The 21,848-nt window shown below is 66.2% G+C and overlaps 1 protein-coding gene across 2 annotated transcripts; it reads right to left on the bottom strand.

Moving 5' to 3' along the window:
• Positions 1-570: 570 nt before the first annotated feature.
• On the bottom strand, positions 571-18,956 carry ADSS1 (adenylosuccinate synthase 1). 2 transcript variants are annotated; one of them, NM_001097509.1, is given in 13 exon segments: positions 2,673-3,043; positions 3,121-3,270; positions 4,434-4,531; positions 6,018-6,142; positions 6,860-7,014; positions 7,485-7,611; positions 8,077-8,158; positions 8,242-8,349; positions 9,067-9,133; positions 9,322-9,372; positions 10,086-10,148; positions 12,367-12,469; positions 18,711-18,956. In NM_001097509.1, coding segments are annotated over 13 exon segments (1,374 nt in total). In that variant the 5' UTR covers positions 18,903-18,956; the 3' UTR covers positions 2,673-2,990.
• Positions 18,957-21,848: the final 2,892 nt, after the last annotated feature.

Here is a 21,848-nt window from a genome sequence, read left to right as displayed (position 1 = left end):
AACATTCGCAGAATGGCCTAATTTGACCTTGGAAAGTTGGGTGTTCTCCTTTTTTTCCTTTTCTTCTCTCTTTTTATTTTATTTATTTATTTTTGCCACCCCTTAGCATATGGAGTTCCTGGGCCAGTGGTTGAATCTGAGCCACAGCTTTGACCTACCCCCTGTGCCCGGCTGGGAATCACACCTGCATCCCAGCACTCCAGAGACGCCACCAATCCCACTGTGCCACAGCAGGAACCACAACAGTTGGGCATATTCTAAAAGTGAATAAGAGGAGTTCCCGTAGTGGCACAGTGGAAACGAATCCAACTAGGAACCATGAAGTTGTGGGTTCGATCCCTGGCCTTGCTCAGTGGGTTAAGGATCCAGCATTGCCATGAGCTGTGATGTAGGTTGTAGGCGTGGCTCGGATCCCCCATTGCTGTGGCTGTGGTGTCAGCCGGCAGCTGTAGCTCCGATTGGACCCCTAGCCTGGGAACTTCCATATGCTGGGGGTGTGGCCCTAAAAAGACCAGAAAGACAGAAAGAACGAAAGAAGCCCTCTTTCCCCTCCAACAAATGCACAGAGGATGAAGCCAGCAGGAAACGTATTTATTAAAATGTTTAACCGAAGCTGCTTCAGAGTCCCAGGGTCTTGAGTCCTCGCCGTCTCGGCTGTTCCCCAGTCGTGTCCTGGGGTTGTACCACTGTGAGTAGTTTATGACTGGGGAGTCGTTCACCCACGGTGCAGGTGTATGTATTCATGCCCAGAGGGCAGATTATTTCCTTCCACAACACAGCAAGAGGGACGAAGGGAGAGCGCCCTGAGCGAGGGAGCTACTCTGTTAAGATGGCGACGCAGTTGCCCTTCCCTCCCCGGGCACACGCAGCCATGGCTCCGCTTTTGTCCCCACGGGGTTGCCTTGCTGTCCCAGAACCTCATGTGCTCGGGCTCCTTCTGCACGTGTGCCTTCGTGCGGCTCTGTCCCTCAGCAGGCTGACTCTGAGAGCGGCCCGGGTCTTGTGCCCTCAGTGGCTCCTTGGGGGCATCTGCGTGTGGAGAGGCCACAGCTCGATCACGTGTCAGTGGACAGTGTGGGGGGTGGGGACGCGGCAGGTGTCGGCTGCAGTGAAGCAGTTGCTCGGAACAGTCTCATGGAGGCTGTTCCTGGACATGTGTAGTCATCGCCTGTGGGACGGAAACGGCTCCGAGGGAGGCAGGTGCATGTGCACCTTCTAAGGAGACGAGCAGCTTTTCCGAAGGGTCCGGCAAAGCACTTGCCCTTCCTCCACCCGTGAAATGAACCGAGGCCGCTGTGAGCTCGTCCACACCGGGGCCGGGTTCTCGGAGCAACAGAAAGAGCATCTTATTCCAATGACTGAGAGAAAGGGGGCTGTCTGCCCTGACCCAACCCAGCGGGCAGAGCCTCCTGGCCCTGGGCCACCCGAGAGTGCCAAGGCTGGGGCCGGAGAAGGATCAGTTCCCCTCCAACGTGGTGTCTGTTCATCCCGTAAAACGTCCGCAGATGCTCAGGGACACGGCCGGGGCTCCAGACCTGCTCCAGAGACCGAAGGGAAAGGCAGCCTGGGCTCAAGGCGGGAGTGAAGCAGCCACCGCGCAAAACGCAGGCGTTGTCTTTGCCGCTTTCTGATTCCCGCTGCGGCTGGACCTTGCAAAGCCGGGTGTGTAGCTTTTGTTTTTGAGGCAGAACAATACGATTTCTCGTTCTTTTGGAAAACGCCTGCTCTGCTGAGCGCCCCACGCGGCACCTCTCTGTCACCGAAAGACACCTGGGGGCCACATGGCCCCACTTTCTCCAAAAGCTCCCTGGGTCAGGGCTCTCTTGTTTCATCCCTCTTGCTCTGTTGTGAAGGAAATAATTCTTGGAAAACCCGAAGCTCCGTTCTGGCTGGTGCTTCTCGCCTCTCGCCAAGCTGCCCGCGGAGGCTGGACCCCATCGGTTCTCCTGCCAGCTTTCGGCTTTCAAACTCGGCACTTCGGAAGCGTGCTAGCAGGTCAGGTCACAGGAGCGTCAGCATCTGGCCAGGCCATGCAATGCGCTGGCGCGTGAGTTTGGGATTCTCTGGTGCGAGCCAGCGAGACGGCACCCTCTTCCGAGGTGGCTTCCGAGGTGGCACTGGCCAGATTTCAGAACCCAGCTGACATCGTCAGCTCTACGATGCTAGTAAGGCTGGCGGACTCCGGGTCTCTCCATTAGCACAGCTCCTTCCCTCTTGGAAATGATACCCAGAGGCCAGTTATTTTTCTAAACTTACCCCAGACTCGGAAGAGCTGTTTAAGGAGGCCACTCGGCTTCCGTTGGAGCAGAGACCCCACCCAGCAGGCTCCGGGTGGCCTGGGCCAGTTAGGAAGGGGCTTCTCAGTCCTGGGGACTTGGAGGGAGGAGGGCGAGGGGTCCTGCCACCGCCGGGGACGGGGCTGCCTGCAGGGAAGGGCTTGGGGCTCTCGAGCCGACGGCGTTGAAACGCTTGGTTTTGGAAAACATGTTTGCCGGCTGGGTCTCTCTTCGCCAGGCTGGTTTCCTTTTGCTGCCCGAGCAAACAGAAGGCTTGGCTTCAGGACACCAAAAATCTCACTACGGATGTGGCAAAGCCTTGGGGGCACCTCTCAGTGTTTAAAAGTCAAAACGACACCACCACAGTCAGGACGGAACATGCACGGATCCCAACTGTTCAGCGGCTGTTGGATTCGTTTATTATCAAACAGCTCCAACTGGACAGACAACCGCGTGACGATTCACGTGCCAGGAAGTCTCTGTTTTGAGCCCCGCGGCTCCTTTGACTCAGCAGGGTTTTTTGAAATGGACACAATGCTGGCTTTAAAGTCACTGTAGAAATCAGTGCGTTAAGCTGAAGGCTTAAAGAGAAATATAAAAATACAGAAAATAGTTTTCATTTCTCTTTGTTTACGGCCGAGGAGGGAACACGATTGTGGCTGTTTGTGTGCACAGGGACCCGCTGTGGCCTGCTGGGCTCAGCTCCGTCTCTGTCTAAAACAGCTGGATCATCGAATCTCTGGATTTGCCGACGCCAACCCATTTCACTGAAAGAGAAGGGCAAGGCGGTTCAGCCTGGGGGGTGCAGGGGGTCGAGGGGGGGGTGGGGCGGCAGGGCACCCACCTGCCACTCCCACGTGGTTCTCCACGAACCGGATGTAGCTCTGGGCCTGCGGGGGGAGGTCCTCCCACTTCCTGGCGCCCGTGGTGTCCGTTTTCCAGCCCGGGAGCGTTTCGTACTCCACCTCCACCTTCTGCAGAATCTCCTGGTTGGCTGCGGACACGGGGCGGGGGTCGAACCATCCGATGTGAGCTTGGCCACGGGCCCCGGACCCCCCACCCCCGTCTGCTTGCTCTGCTGTGGGAAGCCGGTCTTGGACCCTAACCGTGCCCCTTCCACCGGGGGACAGGCCCCTCTGGACATGGATTCACAAAGCACTGCTGGAACGTCCTCAGGTGACCCCGCTGGGAAACTCCACGGGGTCTCAGACCCTAAAGGGCTAGAGGTCCTGAAGAACCTGTGCCCCCTCCCGGGGCAGGGACCCCACTTGGCTGGTCAGCCACCCCTCATTGTCAGAAGAGGCTAGAGTGAGCCGTCCCCTGCAAGGACCCTGGACGTGCTTCGAGTTAGAGGTTCCTGGGGTCACAGCACACTCCAGCTTAGAGACGCTGGCTGAGACCTGCCCGGGCAGGGCACCCCCAGCTGGCGCGTGTGCACTTGGGTGCCGAGCGGGGAGGGGCAGATCCACTACAGCTGTGGGGTGGGGGGGGGTGTCAGAATGTGACCCCCGTGCAGATGCACAAGTAGCTGTGAGATCCAGGAAAACTTTTTTTTTTTTTGGTAAGGCAGTACCCATGGCACATGGAGGTTCCCAGGTTAGGGGTCAAATCGGAGCTACAGCTGCCGGCCTACACCACAGCCACAGCAACGCAGGATCCGAACCCCGTCTGTGACCTACACCACAGCTCACAGCACTGCTGGATCCCTAACCCACTGAGTGAGGCCAGGGATCGGACCCTCCTCCTCAGGGACACAGTGTGGGGTTCTTAACCCGCTGAGGCACGATGGGAAGTCCCAGGTAAACCTTTGAAAAGAAGGGATGCTGGCTTGGCGGCGGAGACGCCCGTTGGCCTCACAAGAGTCCAACCAGAACGAGTTTCCTTTGGTCGAGCATCACCCTCCCGTGTGCCCGCGTCTGCCTGCCGTTTCAGCTGAGTCCCCAGCGCTCTTGGGAGGTGGGCCTTGACCCTCCCAGGCGCCTGAGGGCCCCCTAGGGTCCCAGCCTGGTCCCTCCGAGCCCCTCTGACTCTCCCCAAACCACGGACACCTCGCAGCCGCCCTGAGGCCGGGCCCCTCTGTGTCTTCGCCACGCGGACCCCGGGCCCGGAAGCCACGGGTCCAGCGCGAGGGCCCGGGGCCAGAAGGGCCCCACACACCTGGGAAGTAGGGGATCCGCTTCCCGCTCAGCTTGTACGAGACGCCGACTTTAACCTCATCCAGGGTGTCCAGGATGTCCAGCTTCGTCAAGGCCAGCCTGCCCCAAACCGGAGAGAGGCCGAGCCGCGGTCACCGCGCGGCCGTTTCCCCGTGTGGGGTCCACCCCTCGCTCCTCCGTTTGACGGGAGAAGGAAAGGAAAGAAGAACCGCAGAGGCCACGGGCAGCCAGGCCCCGAGCCCAGCTGCCGTCGGCTCCCTCGCCCCAACGCCCGGTCCCTCGGCTTTGCCCCTCCTGCCCTCCTTGTACCCGGGTTTAGGGTTTCAGAGGCGACCCTCAGGCCTGTTCACGCCCCTCTGCCCCGAGGAGACCCCGCGGCCGAGCGAGCGCGCCGGTGCCCACGACGGCGTCCACACCGCGGGTCTCCCCGCCCAGCGCGGGCCACTGGGCTTCGTGTGTCTCGTCCCGCTCCCTTCTGCTCCCCACGTGGCACCCCTGGCCTGGGGTCGCCTGCGGCTGCATCTCTCCATTCTGCGCTCGAGGACCGAAGGTGGGACACCGTGTCCTCAGCCACTTCGTCCCTGTGGCTCCCGCTGGTGGACGCCTCTCCACGCACCGCGCGTGGCTGTGGTTCATTTGTGTGCCGCACGGTTTTGGTAAAGGCACTCTTTCCCTGCGATGCCGAGTGCCTTGAACCCTGGCCCGTCCCTCTGAGGAAGATGCAGCACGTCCCCCGTCTGCCCAAAGGCCCGCCTTCCCCCGGAGAGGGTCCGAGTCGCCAGAACCATGCCCGTCACCAAGGGCAATGGGCTGCCTGGTCAGTCTCAGGAGCACTCAGGCGGGGGGCGCCCCTTCAGCCCTTCCCACTAACGCGTGGCAGGGGGGGCTCCCACACCTGGCACCCTCAGGGTCACTCTCCTGTTTACAGCCACGTGGACCGGGGCTCCAGAGCAGGCTGGCCCCGGACCCCCCCCCAACCCGGGCTCCGCCCCACGGCTGCAGCTCTGTCGGTCTGGGCCGCGTTCCCGCAGGCAGGGGTCTGTGGGCACCCTTCTTGTGTGCCCTGATGGTTTGCGGGAGGTGCCGCTTGTGGGACGGGGCCTCAGCCCTTGCTCCAGGGCCTTCTTGGAGCGGCAGTCAGCGCTCGGCTGTGCTCGGCGCTGGGGTGGGTCTGCCCTCCTGTCCCTGCAGCCCCTGCCCTGTGCCAAGAACTGAGGTTGGACGGCGGGTTGGGCCAGCCTGGGCCAGGCCCACTCAGCAGGGCGGTGGGCCCTCGGTTCAAGCGCAGGCCCTCTGCTCTGGGCTCACACCCAGCCAGGCTCCAGAGGAATCATGTTCACCTCTCACAGGTGCCAGGCCGCCACCGTGGCCTTCCCTGCCTGCGCTCGGGAGCGGTCGCAGCGCCAGGCTGCAGAACTGGCTCGGAGGACCCTGCACTGGCCTCCATGTCACCCTCACTGTGGCCCCGCCCTGCAGGAGGGCCTGCCCTGGGTGACATCACTGTGTGGGGAGCCCGAGGCCCTGAGCCCACGCCCGAGGTGCCAGGGCATCAGCCCGGGGGGGCGGGCAGCGGGCGGGCGCTTACGCGGTGAATCCATTGATCATGTGGGCGTATCTCAGGATCATGAGGTCTAACCAGCCGCAGCGCCTCTTCCTGCCCGTGGTCACGCCCCACTCGTGGCCGCGGCTCTGCAGCAGGTCTCCGATTTCCTGCGTGGGAACGGAGCAGGGCCCGGGCCCCCGTGAGTGGGAGCCGTCTGGGCTGCCCGGCGCTCAGCACTCTGCTGCCCTCTCTGCTGCCTCCCCCGCAGCCCCCATGACGCCCCTCCCCCCTGCGTCTGGGTCCCTGGTCCCTGGCACACATGGCCCAGCTGTTGCCCCAAGGGGAAGGCCTCCTCCCAGGCCTCGTGAGGGGCAGGGGCCCGGCTTGTCCACCTGCCGGTGAGGGTGGGTCGACCTGGCCCTGCAGCCTGGCCTTGGCGGGGTGTGTGTCTATTCCTCGGGGCGCCCTAGCCCCCCTTTCACCCTCGGCCCTGTCAAAGCCGCCGGTATGCCCCCTCCCCCCCCGCCCTCACAGCTTTGCCCAGGACAACAGCCTCGTGTCCTGCTGGCCACGAGGGCGCGAGGCCATGTGAGGCAGAAGGCTACTGGTGTCCCCAGCTTCCAGAAACACCCAGGAGGCTGGCGAGGCTGCTGGGCGCGGCCGGGGCGCTGCCTCTAATCCGTCCTCACTCGGCCGAGACGGAAACCCAGGCTGGCCCAGGCCCCCAAGGATGGAGCCGAGATAAGGCCCGGGACCCTTCCTGAGCTGAGGGGTGCGCCCTGGGGGGCCCTGGGGCGCGAGGCTGCGGAAGCACAAGGCCTCCAGCGCCTCGTTACCCGCCCCCGCCCCGAGCGCCCACAGGGTCCCCGGGGCTGGGGACTCACGTTGATCTGCTCGGTGGGGAAGGCGCCGACGCCCACGCGGGTGGTGTAGGCCTTCACCACGCCATAGACCTCGCCGATGTTCTGGGGCGGGATGCCCAGGCCGGTGCACACGCCGCCCACCGTGCAGTTGGAGGACGTCACAAACGGGTAGGTCCCTGCGAGACAGACGGTCAGGCCGCCCCCCGGGGACCACCCCGGCCCAGCGGTCCCCCCCGGGCAGATTCAGTGCCCGCACGTCCCCTCCGAGGGGCTCTGGGGCCAGCAGCCTGAGGGGTCGTCTGGGGAGCGGCCAGCACAGGTGGTGAGGGAGGGAGGACACTCGGGATCAGACGGTGGGTGCCTGCCTTTTCTGTGTCAGGCACCTCAGTGCTGGGGGGTGCCCAGGGTGGGCACAGGGTGGACAGGGCCCTTCGCGGGGGCGCTGGGGGGCCCCCGGCCCCGGGGAGGCCCTCCCGCCCTCCATCCCGCATCCCTCGCTCGGACGCTCCGCTCTTCCCGGTGGAACTTAGGAAAATGGGCGGTATGACCCTTTGCTGGGCACGGGCGGCACCGTGGCCGTGGGAGGTGGCGCCTCGTCCCGGCAGACGCGGACGCGAGGGTTTGTGGGGCCGGGCTGGGCACGCACCGAAGTCAATGTCGAGGAGAGCTGCGTTGGCGCCCTCCACGAGGATCTTCTTGGGGGGGCCGTGCAGCGCCTCGTACATGAAGTAGACGCCGTCCCGGACCATGGGCCGGATCCGCTCGGCAAAGCCCTGAGGGCAGGGGCGCGGACAGTGAACGTGCGGGAACCGGGCCGCCCAGCCCGGCCTCCTCCCCGCAGCCTCTGTCTCCCGGCAAGTTCCTTCCCCACCCGTCCATCCCTGCCCTCGGCTCGGCCCCCGACCAGGGCTGCAGCGGCTGGGTCCAGCCATGGAAACGTCCAGAAGGGCACTGCGTGGGCATCCTCCTGTCCCCTGCCTGCTCTGTCCCTCTTGGAGGGAGCTGGGCCACCTCTAACCCCTGCAGACAGACGCCGTGGACTCCGTCCCCAGGCGCCCCCGGGGCAGCCTCAGAGGATGCGAGGGCGCAGGCCAAGCCGGTAAGAGGACCACCCGCCCTCGGCCGGCCGTGGTCCGCACAGGAGGCCTGCGGTCCCCACGCCCGCTGCCCTGCGAAGACGCCCGGGGTGACGCTCCATGAGTGACGTCGGATGGGACACGGCGGCGCCCCCGCTGCACCTTGAGCTTCTTGAGTTGACCTTCGACGTCTGTCTCCAACGTGGGGAACATGGACTGGTGCTGGCGGGCCAGGTTCCTGAACCTGCGGAGGCGACAGTGACTGCGACCCCTGCCCCCGCCGGGGCCCCGGGGCCCTCCCCCTCGGGCCTAAGACGGTGTCGGTACCGGGCGGAAAACTCGTCAAAGTCCGACAGGAGGTCGCAGACGCGGAGGCCCGCGCGGGCTGCCTTGGACGAGTAGGCTGGTCCGATCCCCTTCCTGGTGGTGCCGATGCTGGGAGACAGGTGGCACCTGAGCCCTGCCCAGCGGCCGGCCGGGGGCCCGCCTGGAAACGCAGGGTGCCCGGCTGGCCCCCTCAGGCCTCGGCCTCCACTCCATCAACAAAGGCTGGGCTGGGGGATCCCGAGGCCCGTTCCCAGGTGCTGCGCCAGAGCTGGGAGCCTCGAGAACCCCGCTCCTCAGATGGCCAGGTTCATGGACCCAGGGGCTGCGGGGGTGGGTCCTGATCCCACCCCCCCCGTCCCCGTCCCCTGCTCTGAGGCCCAGCGCCCAGCTGTCCTCTCCCTGCCTGTTCTCTGCCCTCTGCCCAAAACCAAGGCTGCTGCTCTGGGCGTCTGCTGCCTCCCCTGGGGGTGAACCCACTGTGCCCACCCTGAACCCACTGCCCGTCACAGCCTGGCCCAGGTTTAGCCCATGGGGATGCTCAGCTTTGCCACCTGCATGTGGCTGAGCCGTGTGTGTTTGTGTGTGTGTGTGTGTGTGTGTGTGTGTGTGTGTTTCAGAGCGCATGCCCATATGGGGACACTCCTTGGAGGTGGCAGCGGGGGAGGACGGCACAGGCTGGGGAGAGGTGCTTGCTCATGATTCAGGTGACGGTGGCCTGGGGTGAACCGACTGCGCTGTTCTGAGGGGCTTTTTGTGGACAGTGTCCCCACCCGACAACCCCCAGCCCTCCAGCTGGCGGCCTTGAAAGCCGTGGGCAAAACTCACTTCTTGCCCTCCTGCGCCTGCCGCTGCACCTCCTGGAGCCCATCTACTGCCTGGTGAAAATCGAACACTGCCAGGGAGAGACACACGGTTACGGGGCCTCCGGGGACCAGCTAGAGTCCCTGGGGCCTCAGGTTCCCTGCCTGCCAGTGGGGCAGTGGTCCCGCCTCCCCGCCCCCCAGAAGGCTGGCAGAAGGCCCGGTGGGGCTCCGGGCCTGAGGGTCCCTTGTTCACAGGGAAGCGGGGTCTGGAACTCACCGAGGTGGGCCCGGTCGGAGATGATGAGCCTCTTCTCCCAGTCCTTCAGGCCTGCGGACGTCGCACGCAGCCGGCAACAGGCCGCAGAGTCAGCTCTGGGGCAGGGCAGGGCAGGGCGGGCCCCCCCAGGAGGACGTCCACCCCGGCCCCGCGGGGCCTCCGTCCAGGTCACGTTCCCACACGCTCTTCTCACGCCCTGAGCCCAAGCCCGCGGCCAAGGCTCTGCTTCCTCCACAGACCCTCTCACAGCGTCGGGCTTGCTGTGCTGTCTGCCTGCCCCAGACCACCTTCCGGGCCCCACCTGCCTGGCCGCCTGGCCGGTGGCCTCAGTCGCTGCCATTGTCTGCCGCCTCCCAGCCACCCCAGGAACCACATCCTTCTTGCAGACGTGGTGGCCCTATGGTCCCCGGTCTCAGCTGGACCCCAGGGTCCCCTGGGAGCCTTGTCAAATTCCATGTGCCAGGACTCCTCCCAGGACTGCCCAAGCCTGCATCTCCTGGTGCCAGCTGTCCCCAGTGTCGTGAAAGCTCCCCTGTGACGCCGAAGCCATGGTCCAAAGCCAGAGTTCGGGGCCTCTGGGCTGCCCACGCTCGGCTTCCTGAGCGAGCATCCTGCCTCCAGCACAGGCAGAGCCCTCAGGCCGTGGAAGCAGCCCCCTCTGCCCATCGGCCACCCCCGGGAGAAAGCTCACAGACACAAGCCAGCCTGCGGCCGGGAACACCCCCGCGCCCTGGACGGAGTGGGTCTGCAGGACGCAGGCTTACCTTTCTTCTCATTCTTTTCCGCTTCTTCAAACAAGCCCGGTAAGTGGACAACCACTCCGTTGCCTGCAACACAGGGACACGAGACTGAACTGCATCACAGAGCACAGGGACTTAGGTTTAAAACAGCATGAAATTAAAAAAAAAAAAAAAAAAAAAAAAAAAAAAAAAAAAAAGAAGCAGTTCCCCAGTGGTGCAGTGGGTTAAGGACCTGGCGTCGTCACTGCAGCGGTTCGGTTCACTCGGTGCTCTGGGGCAGGGTTGATCCCTGGCCCAGGAACTTCCACCTGCCGTAGGCCGGCCACAAACACACACGCAAACGTAAACACAAACACCCCAGTGTGAACAGGCACCTGGTGCTCAGAGCAGCGTCATTCACAGCGGCTGAGACGCGGACGCGACCCAGCAGCTGAACGGGTAAAGAACACGCCGCACACGAGGGGACGTTCGCCTTACAGAGGCAGGGGGTCCCGACGTGGGCCGTGACCTGAGGACCTCGCACACGGTGACCTACGGCAGACGCAAAAGGACCGGTTCTGGACGATCCAGTCCTGAGGTCCCTGGAGGATGAGCCTCTGGGGGACAGGAAATACAACAGTGCTGCCCAGGGCTGGGCGAGCGAAAGGGGGAGCGAGGGCTCAAGGGGCCGAGGGTCTGTCCAGGGAGGTGGGACCTTCTGGAGGCGATGGTGCCGGCGGCACGACAATGCGAACGGATGTGCCGTTTCCAAACCACACCGTTAAAAACGGCCGAGGCGGTAAATGCACGAATGTTTTATCACAATGAAAAAATGGCTGAAGTAAAGCAAAAACCATCATGAAGCATTTGCGGAGACCCTTGGGGTGGGAGGGGATTACCGCCCGCGAACGGCCAGGGACAGTGCCCTCGGGCTGGACGCTGCCGGCTGTACGGGCGAGCCTCCACGGGGGTGAGTTTCCCTATGGAAAGGGGCCCCGGGGCAGCTGCTGTGTGTCCTTTAAACGGCTTGGAAACGTGGAGAAATGCAGTCTCCATCCGCTCCCAGGACCAAAGCCGGGCCCGCTTCCCCGTCCACGGAAAACTCAAGTGGGACCGACCGAGACGGTCCACAGCGCCAGAGACCAGGCCAGAGAAGGAAGGCGCTCGCCCAGGTGACAAGCGTGTCGCTGCGGGCCCAGGCTGCAGCCCTTTCCCACAGGACCGAAGGCAGCCGGGCCCTGGCCGGGGGCTGGGGGGCAGCGCTGCTTCCCGGAGGAGCCCTTCCGGCGCCGCTCCCCACGGACTGGCCCTGACCAAGCGAGACGGGACAGCCGTCCAGGTGGGTGACTCAGAGACGACGCAAGCCACACCGGGCACAAAAGGTCACCTAAATGCCACGAGTCCCGAAATGACCACGTGGCCAGGCTGGGGAGGGACGCAGGCCAAGGGGCAGCCGCGTGGACCGCAGAGCCGACCCCTCCCCGGAGCCCCCGGGTGACCCCCGGCTCCAGTGCATCCCCAGCTCTTCAGAGACCGGGCAGAGGGCCCTCCGGGTCAAGCGTGCCTCCTCGGCCCCGTTTCCCACCACGTGGAGCCCGGGGCCCGGCAGACCGGGCTAGTGCCCAGGCGCTTCGGCAACAGGGCCTCACCTCCAGCCCGTGGGTCCCAGGGCCAGTCGGGGCCTCACCCACCGCTGGGGCCCACCTGTACCCGTGGGTGGAGAAGGCTCCGGACAACCCTCTCCTCCTGCTCAGCTTGACTGCTCGCAGCCCCTTCGGGCCTCTGCCGACACCTTCCTCTGCTCACGTGCCAGGGCGGGCCAGACCCGGTGCCACGGCTGGCACACACCTGTGGCCCCACCTCTGCTGCCCGGCCCGGCGGGGCCAGGGGGCAGATAAGTCAGGAGGAAAAGGAAACTGGCCCTGCTAAGTTGTGGAAAGAGCTGGAAGGAACAGCCTGAGAAGGGCCCGGGGGCGAGCCTGGGCAGGGGCTGCAGAGGGCCGCAGGAGGGCCAGGCCGGCCCAGGAGTGTGCACAGGACACACACTCACCCTTGCACACACGCATGCGTGCACACGCACACATGGGGGCTCCGAGAGCTCAGCGGAGCCTCGTGTACCCGTCTTCCCTCAGGCCCAGGCTGGGAGGGGTCCCGGGCTGTGGCCCCCGCCCTGCGAGGCTCCTTGAACTTCCCAGCCCAGGGCCCGCTGTGCGGGTCATCCCCGCAGGTGCTGGGCAGGGCAGGCCGGCCGAGGTCCAGTCCGCACATCGGGCCCCTTGTGCTCACACATGTGGGATCCCTGGGGGGGGCGGGGGGGCGCACTCACCGATGAAGGACACGGCCTTGGTGTTGATGATGCCGCTGGGCAGAAGGTGGAAGTCGTATTCCTTGCCGTCCACCACCACGGTGTGGCCAGCATTGTTGCCCCCCTGGGAACAGAGACCCGCTCAGCACCCGAGACCCGGACCCACTGAGGGAGGGCCTGCCTGGCGGCGCCCGGCCTCACTCTGGCGGCTCTAAGTGCAGGCACCCAGGAGCCGCCTCCGGGCCCCTGGGGGGTTGTTCTGTCCCCAGGAGTGTGAGACGCAGCCCACACTTGGGGAGTCTGGGTGCTGGCTCCAGCCCTGATGCTGGGATGAAGGGCAGGGGCCTGGCTGGGGGCCTGGGTCCCACCGCCTAGGACCATCTCATGCTGATGCTCCAAGGGGCGAGGCTGCGGGCGTGCAGAGCCTGCCCTCCCACCAGCCCCTCTGATGTTCCCTCCTCTGATGCGGGAAGGAGGGGCCCCGCCATGCCGGGAAGCTTACCCTCAGGCCCACTCGCCCCTCACAGGGGCCCTCCCTGGGGCCTGTGTCTCCCGTCGGAGAAGCGAAAGGAAAGAGCTGACCTGAGACAAGTCCTGTGCTGGAGGAGGTCCCCGCGACTGGCTCCCTCCCCTTTAAGCTACTGACCAGGACTCAGTGGGTGGAGCCCGGGGGAGGGCCCCACCCTTGAGGGGTGCTGGCCCTCAGTTCAATCTCCTGTCGCTAGAGGGCATGGTGGCCCCCAGGGGATGGGTCCCCATGGCCGGGGGGCAGGGCCCCGGGGAAGGGCCCGTTCTGGCAGGTGCCCAAGGCGGTGCCCTGCTGGGCCCACTCTGCCCGGAGCCCTGAAGCCCAGCCCAGCCCCTCTCTCCCTCCTTTGGGCCTGAATCTCCTGCAGAAACACAAGCCTATTGGCGGGGCCTCTCCGTGGCTGGGCCTCTGCCCCCCACACCCCCGTGTCCTCCTGCCTTGTGGGGGTGGGGGGTGATGGGCTGTGGGCTGTGAGGGCTCCAGGGCCCTCCTCAGGCGGGCAGGGTGGGTGCCCCACATTCGGGGCCGCTCCTTGCCCTGCCCAGGCAGGGCTGGAGGAGGCAGCCTCTTTCCTGACAGGAGCACCTGCTCCTTGTTAGCCTGGACAGGATTCTCAGCTCTCCACCAAAACAGCCCAGGCGTGGGGGGGGGGGTCTGGCACCGCGAAGGGGGCAGGCGCCATGTGACCTCCGCCGGGGGCTCTTCCTCCCGGGCCTCACTTAAGAAGTGAGGCTGCATGGCCCTTTCACCCAGGCTCAGCCCTGCGGCCAGGACCAGCCCCCGGAAGGGCAGCACTAGAAGCCCACTTCTCCAGAGGCTCCACATGGGGCCATCCGCCTGTAAATGCACGTGCGAGGCCCGTCTGGCCTGTCGTGGGGGCCGGATGAAGGCAGGTTCACGGTACGTGGCTCCTGGGATCACTGCCATCCTGCTGCGTGTCCCCAGCTCAGCTGCCCCTGGAGGCAGGCCTGCTGCCCCCCTGGTGCCCAGGCTGTCACAACTGACCACAGGCTCTGCGCAAATGATGGGGAAGCAGAAGGACAAAGGGGACAGTGCGGGGCCTGGGAGCCAAGGAGGGGCGCCCTCCGCCCCCCGAGATGGGCAGGCCGGGGGGGGCCAGGCCACGGTGGCTCAGGACGGTGCTGGGGGTCCACTGGGTGGACCGCCACGGAGGGAGGCGTGGGAGGGACCCCAGAGGGGCTTCGGGAGGCGGGGGAGGGGAGCTGATGCTGATGAGGTGAAGGGGGGAGGGGGAAGCAGAGGTGGTGGGCTCAGCCTTGACATGAGTCACGTGACTGACAGGCCCCCGGAGACCCCTGCCCTCGCCTGGGGACCCGTGCAGTCATGCCCATGAGCACGTGCACCACTGCAGGAGGGGTGGCCCGGGGGTGGGAAACTGGGGCCACGAGAAGGGGGGTGACCGTCGAGCCCAGGCAGACTTGCACCCCTACCCCCGGCTGCATCCCGCCTGCCAGGGGAGGGGACCAGAGAGCTCCGACACCAGCCTCCCTCCCCCGCTCTCGGGGTGCCCCGTCCCCACGTCAGCTGGCCCACGCAGGGCCCCGTCTTTGTTTGGGGTAAACAGCCGCGCCTAGGAACAGCCACAGGCCTTGGGTGGCAGATGGCCCCTGCCGGCTCTAGGGCCCAGGCATCAGGTCACAGGCCACTCCCCGGGGCGAGAGCCAGCCCTGGATGCTGAGCCCAGGGCCCGGTGACCTGCAGGGTGCACCTCCCAGCAGCATGGCACAGGTCCAGGTGACCATCCCAGACAGAGCCCTGTCTGCCCTCCCTCCGCTGCCCGCGGGCAGGTGGGGGGGGGCAGGAACACCTCAGCTGCCCTCCTGAGGCCCAGCCCCGCTGCAGGGAGAGCTGGGCGAGGGCCGTGGGCTGCAGGGGCTGGTCAGCCAGCAGTCCATCTGGGCCTGGTTTGGAAAAGCACTTGCGGGAGTTGGCCAGGTCCCAGGTGCCCCTGAGGGTAGTAGGTTCTGGGGACCCCGTCGAGGGGCCCTGCAGGAGTGAGCTGGAGTCCCTTCTCCCCACTGCCGCGCCGCAGGCTCTGGCCAAGGTGGCTGGGAGCTGGGCCCAGAGGCCGCCTGGGTCAGCCGCTCAGGGCCGTGCCTGCCCCCAGGCTCTCCCCTGCGATGGAGCCTCGGGTTGGGCACAACTCTGAGCCCCGAGGGACGCTGAAGCCCCCCACAGCCTGCCCGGTCCCTCCAAGACCCCAGTGGGTGCTCCCGCCAGCTGGCTCCCTGGAGGCAGGGATCTGAGAGAGGGGGCGTGCTTGCTCATAGACACAGGACCGGGGCCAAGGCCAAGGCAGGCCCACTCAGGAGTCTGGCCAGCGCTGACCCTTCCTGCCCCTGCAGCCGCCCTGCCAGGCCCCCTTTTAGGGGTCAGGGAAGAAGACAAAGAGCTGGACGGTGGAGCTCGGGCTGCAGCGTCTCAGTGGCTGCGAAGCTGCCCTGGGGCTCCGAGCTCCTGGGTGGGGTCGCGGCTGGGGGGGGAGGCCCCTGGGTGCCAACGACAGGCTCTATCTGGATCCTGCACAACCTGCAGCAAGGGCCCCGCCCTCGGGGAGGCCACACTTGTGACCCTGCCCCCCACGTCTGGGAGAAGGTGTGAGGCGCGCCCCCATGCGGCCCTCACCCCCCTCAGGGGTCAGCTCGCAGGCCCCTACCACCCGGGCGCTCTCTTGTCACCCAGGGCAGGCGTCCCCACAGCCGCCCGGGCCTTGTGACCCCAGGGAGGCCACAGGTGACTGGTGTCACCAGAGGGTGCACACGCGGAGGAGGGGCTGCTTCTGGAGGCAACACTGGGCCTTTCCGCCAGCCCCTGCCCCTGGGCCAGCCCGGGGTCGAGGTTAGGCATCTCCTGGTCCCTCTCCGGGGGAGAGGTCCTAGAGCACCCACAAGCCGCAGGTGGCCCTTCGATGAGCGAGACCACTGTGCCCGTCGCCACAGCCCCTGGAGCGCACGGCGCCCGGCAAGGGGAGCCTGCCCCGGCGCCCTTGTGCCAAGCCGTCTCGCTGTCCCTGGGAGGAGGATCTTGAATCCTGACCAGTGTGCCGAGGCCTTGGGGGCCTGGGCAGGGGACGTGGGCAGGGGGCCTGGGCAGGCCCAGAGCTGGATGAAGGTAACTCTGGAAACAGAGGTAGGGCGGGTGCTGCGGCCAGGACAGGACGCAGCAGGGGACACTGATGGCTGGGCCAGTCCCGTCGGGGCCACGGGGCTGTCAGACAGCAGGAAGGAGCTTGGCGGACACGGAAGAGCGGAGGTGCAGGCGTTCCCGGAGAGAGCAGAGGGCACACTGGGTGCCACACAGGGAGCCTGCTCACGGCCTCACTGTCGTGTGGCTGCGGCAGGACCTGGACCAGAAAGAGGAAAGGGGACGCCTGCACGGCCATGCCCTGACCCCAGGGCCAGGCTGGGAGTGAAGCGAGAGGGAGGCGGCCAGGGGGCAAAGGGGCCAAAGCCGCCCCCACAGACGGAGCCCAGGATGCAGGGCAGGTGCTGCCGGTGGGGGCAGGGACAGGCGCCATCCATTCCAGGAGAAGGGCCCAGAGAACAGCAGCAGGCCTGAGGCCTGAGGCTCTGGGCACAGGCTGACCACAGGCCCCAAAGCACCGAGTTGGGAGTGGACGAGGACAGATGCCCGGTGGAGGGGGATGTGGCCGCAGACTGCCTCTGGGCAGGTGGAAGGGGCAGCCGAGGTGGTGAGGCGACCGGAGGTCACACAGGGACCTCACAGGTGCACAGACCCTGAGACGGGCTGACCGTTGGCAGAAGCACAACCTGAGCTGGGGGCCAGGGCAGCCCTGGGGGGCACAGCTGCCACTTGGGACAGCTCCGGCCCCGGGAACAGGCCAGGCGACTCTTCCGGTCACTGGGGCTGGTGGCCTTCAGTCCTTCTAGGCAGCCATCCAGACGGGAGTCCGGCCCAGCCTGCCCCACCCACTGCAGGGACCAGAGGCAGGCTTCCCCTGGCCCCTCACTCCCGGACACTGCCCAGCTCGCAGGGCCACGGGGCAGTGTGCGGCTGCGATGCTGGGCTTCGCGCACACACTCCAAGTACGAAAGCAGCCTTCCCGGGATGGGGCTGGACGCCCCCGTGCCAGCCCCGATGCCCAGCGCTGTCACGGTGCGGGTGTGGCACGTGTGAGGCCCAGACATGCTGCCTGCTCCAACGGCTCAGCTTCTCCAGCCCATCTTCCCGCCTCGCCAGCTTGTTTGGCGGCTGGAGGGGAAAAGCCCCGTGCGCGCCCAGGACGGCCTGGAATTAGTCCCACTACGCTGGAGCGCTGAGGCCTGCAGGTGCAGGCATAGCTGGTCTCAGCTGGAGAAGCTGGGTTGGGGAGAGGCCTAGTGGGCCCTCCAGTCGGGTGCAGGGTTTCAGCCTGCTCTGCCCATAGCTCTTTTAAGTGATGGCAGGGCCTGGCCGGCTGACCCAGGGAGGGCCCTGTTCCAGAACCATCTCCACAGCCAGGAGAACCCAGCAGCTTCAAGATGAGGGCTATTGAGGGTCCCTGCGAAGCCCTGAGGTCACCTTGAGGAGGAGAGATGGCCACAGACAGGTCAGCGAGGCAGGGCACACAGAGGGCAGGGCCCTGGGCTGAAGGAGGTGGGAGGGAGACGCCCTGTGGCAGGGGCTGGTGGGGAGGGGAGTGGGCATGGACCATGAGCCCGGCTGCAGGGTCCAGGGGAGAGGAGCGGGCTTGCGGGCCACGGCTTAGGGCAGAGAGGGTGGGAGGCCCCCCACCACCCCAGGAAGCACCTTCTAGGAGCCCACTGTCTGCATCCAGCAGGAGTGGTCCAGACCGTGGCGTCTTCCTGGAGCCCAGTGCGTGGGCTCCTCTGGGGGCTCTGGAGCCCCAGGCCGCTTGGCAGGAGCTCAGGGGTAACCCCCCTCATTTCCAGCAGCACTCCTGGGCGTGGCTGAGCCCAGCAGCGCCACGCATGAGCTGAGCCCTCTGCACCCTGGGCTGTGAGTGGGCCCACAGCAGCAAGCGTGGCACGGGCCCGGCGTGGGGGCAGTGGCCCAGAGGGACGACCCAGTGGGACAGAACAGACAGGGTGCACAGAGCAGACTGCAGCTGGCAGAGCCCCGCCCTGGGGACAAAGCCTGTGTCTGGCCTCCTCGGTGGCACCACCAGCCACTGGGTCACCCTGGCCAGACGCCCGAGGCTCCTCCGTCACCTCCTTGTCCCTGCCCTGCCGGCCTTCAGGCCCTGGCCTGCTGTCCTGCCCTCGCGTCTGTCTCCTCTTGGCTGAACCTCCCCCCTGCCGCCCCCCCCAGGGGGGGCCTTGCTCCAGCCCCACCTTGGACTCAGCCTCCAGCCTTCCCAGCGTGCACTGGCCTCTGAGGTCAGCAGCCCTGTCCCAGACCAGACAGAATGAGAAAGAGGGGTCTCAGTGGCCCTTAACCACCCCGGGAGCTGGGGTCCCCGCCCCCCTCCTGGAGGGCCTAGTGTCACACCCATGGCACACCCCACCCCCTGAGGATCCAGTGTCCCCAACTCAGCGACTTGTATTTATAGCTCTGCCCAGTCCACTGCTCTGGGGGGTGGGGCTGGCGGGGAAGGCGGGGTCCCTGGGGGAGACAGAGGGGGAGGAATCTGTCTGCCTGTGAGTGGCAGGTGCGCGAGAGGCTGGGGTGTGCGTGTGAGTGGGTGGGGGTGGCGGCTGGGTAGGGTGTCGGGAAGGGAAGGAATTCAAGAGGCGTGTCGGGTCGGCTGGAGGGCAGGGAAGAGAGGGTCCCTCTGGGTCCGGGAGTGGGGGGGTGGCCCTTGCTGGGCGGGGGCGGGGGGGGAGGGAGGGGGGACCCGGCGCCCGGCCCGCACCTGGCAGCGGCTGATGATGTCGGCGTCCGTGGCCAGCAGGTCCACCACCTTGCCTTTGCCCTCGTCCCCCCACTGCGCGCCCAGCACCACGGTCACCCGGGAGCCGGTGGTCGCCGCCTCGTGCTGCAGCCGCCCCCGCTTGACGCCGCCCGCGCTGGGGGGCCGGTCGTTGGAGGCGCGGGTCCCCGACATGCCGGCTCGCCTCGTCCGCTGCGCTGGGCCGCCCGGGAGCCCGCCGCTGCCGCGCGCCGCGCCATTAAAAGGAGCCGGCCCGGGGCGGGGGGCGGGCCGGGGGCGGGCTCTCGGGCGCCGTGACGCCGCGGTGACCTCCGGGCCGCCGGGGCCCGCCCCCCCTCGCCATCCCCGGGGCCGAGCGGGGCCGCGCGCCGACGGCGCAGCCCGGGCGCCCGCCGGCGCGGCCCGGGCCCGGGCGCCCGGGGACGCTCTCGGGGTGGGGGGGTTCGCGCTCGCCCTCCCCAGGCGGGGGCCTGGGCGCTGCCAAGCCGGCCCGCCCGGGCGCGCCGGCCCCAGGACCTCGGGCTTCCAGAAACGGCAGGGGCCCCCGTCAGGGTGGGAGGGCGGTTTGCGAAAGGGGAACTGCACCTATGCGCCCCGCCGAGAGGGTCCGCTCGGGGGGCTCGGGGCGCACCTGTCCGGCGGTGGAGCCCGGTCCCCTGGCCCGGCGCGCGCGCCCTCTGGTGGCGGCCGAGAGGAGCGCGCGCTCCCTCCCCCGTCCCCTTTCCCTCACCCACCCACAGGCGCAGGGCACCCTGGTAGCAGCAGGCAGGCTCCATCCAGGAGCCGGCTGCCCGCATTCCCACGGCCCTGAGTCCAAGGGAGAAGAGAGGGGGCTTTCAGGTCACGTGGCCGGGCAGGGATGCTCACCAGCTGCATAGGGGCCAGGGTCTCCAAAGCTCCACCCCAGCCCTCCTTCCCGCCCAGACTGTGCCCCGGGCCCCAGCAGGGCTCCTTGTTCTCCGAGCTCATGGCGTGCTCTGTCCATGCACAAAGGCCCTAAGTGCACTGGGCCTTGGACACGGCTGACCCTCCAGGTCGAAGGCGCCAGGGATGGGCCCTGGGGGTAGGAGTGTCCTGTTAGACCCCTGTCCCAGGGCGGGGAGCTAGTGCCCCTTGTTCTGTCCCTGGGGGGTAGGGCTCTCAGTGCAGAGGGGCCAGGAGCCTGCCCACTGGCCTCTGCCCAGGGCTCAGAGCCACTGAGCCGCCTGGGCTCCCAGGCTCAAGGCAGGGCGACCAGACGGACACTCCACAGGAGGAAGGGAGTGGACAGTGGGCTTGTCACACGCTGGTGGGGAGTTAATGATTCAGGCCTCGCTGAGGTTGAGGACTGCACTGTCCTACCCGCTCCCTCCCCACTCCCCCCCCCCCCCCCCCCCCGGCTCCTGGACAGGTCACCTAACCCTTCTGTGCTCCGGGCCCTTTCTCCCACGTGGGGATGCCATGGGTGACAAGTAAGGTGCGAGGACTCCCTTGGTGATAGCGGGGGTGGGGGGCAGTAGAGTGGGCAGCGTCCCCCTTTCCTCCAGGCTACCAGCCCTGGGAGTTGCCTGGAGCCGGGCCAGGGGACTAGGCGGGAGCTTCTGAAACCACTGAAGGCCTGGGAAGCCGAGGGTGAGAGAAACGAGGTGCAACCAGGGGGCTGAGTGTCGGGGGGCGGGGTGGGGGGGCGTCCTGGGGCGCAGAGGCTGGCTGTGTCCAAGAGGAAGAGGCAGGACTGCAGGAGGGACCAAGCGGCTTCTGGGAGGTTTGTCTCCAGATGCAGGAGCTGGGCCTTAGAATGACCATGGGTGGGGTGGGATGTGGGAGGGATTTGCTGGAGTCCCATCAAATGGGGGTGGGGCTTCCCGCTGTCCATCACTGGGTGGTGCTGAAGGCCCTTCCTGGGGAGACACTGGGCTCTGGGCCAGCAGGTATGTGATGGAGGCTCAAGGCGACACGTTGGGGGCCAGGGGCGGCGTTCAGAGGGCTCTGCAGGGCCAATCTCCAGCGGGGCACCAAGTCCTGAAGCCTGGGCTATAAATAGCCAGCAGGCCTGGTGGGGGGGAGTCAGGCTTTTCTATAAACAGCCCTGTCCAGGCCCAGCAGCTGGGGCCCTGCCAGTCACACGGCCCAGCCGGAATTAGAACACCCCCACTGCGGCCCTGCCAGAGCAGGCCTGTCACTGGGGGGGGGGGGGGCAGTACAAGGCTCGGAGCTCAGGGCGCTGTGACCGGGGGTGGGCCCTCAGGGGGCACGCAGGCACGGTCCTGGGGTTTCCTCTCTGGGGCCTCAACTCCGGGTGGCTCGTGGTGCCTCAGGACAGGCACCCTGGAACTTGAAACAGTGCAGGGCAGGAAGGAAAGATGATGCAGCTGCTTTGGAAAACAGTTGGGCAGTTTCTTAAAAAGCTGAACCCAGCCCTTAGCACATGGCCCAGCTCTTCCTCTCCTGGGAATCTAGAAATCCAGGCCTGGGAAAAGAAGCCGTTCACAGCAGAAAAAAAGCCTCTGAGGCCTCACGTGCAGGTGGCCCAAGCGTCCACGGACAGAACGCATGTGCACAGTGTGACCCGTCCACAAAACGGAAGGTTATCCGGCCGTAAAAAGAACGGAGTCTGGACACGCGCTACAGCACGGCCACGTGAACACACGCCAAATGGAATGAGCCATCAAGCATCGTCTGGCTCCATTCACGTGACCCATCCACGAAAGGCCAGGCCTAGTGACCAGAGGGCGGACTCGTGGTGGCCGGGTGTGGAAGGGGAGTGACTGCCGCCAGGCACGAGGGGACTTCGGGAATGATGGGAATATTCTAGAACTGGATCGCGGTGGCGACTGCACAGCCTTAAGGGTCTGCTAGAAAAACTAGCTCAATTTATACACTCACACTGGGTGAGGTTCTTTGTGTGTTTGTTCTTTTAGGGCTGCACCGTGGCATATGGGGGTTCCCAGGCTGGGGTGAAGTCAGAGCTGTAGCTGCCGGCCTACACCACAGCCACAGCCACAGCCACACGGGATCCGAGCCGCATCTGCAACCTAAACCACAGCTCACGGAAACGCCGGGTCCTTAACCCACTGAGTGAGGCCAGGGATCGCACCTGCGTCCTCATGGATACTAGTTGGGTTCGTAAGCTGCTGAGCC

Source organism: Sus scrofa, chromosome 7 (genome assembly GCF_054392235.1).
Source record: "Sus scrofa isolate SSC_HxYL_T2T_F1_AM1 chromosome 7, Sscrofa_HxYL_maternal_Yorkshire_Landrace_v2.0, whole genome shotgun sequence".
Taxonomy (NCBI): Eukaryota; Metazoa; Chordata; class Mammalia; order Artiodactyla; family Suidae; genus Sus; species Sus scrofa.
This window is presented reverse-complemented; position numbering and strand designations above follow the sequence as displayed.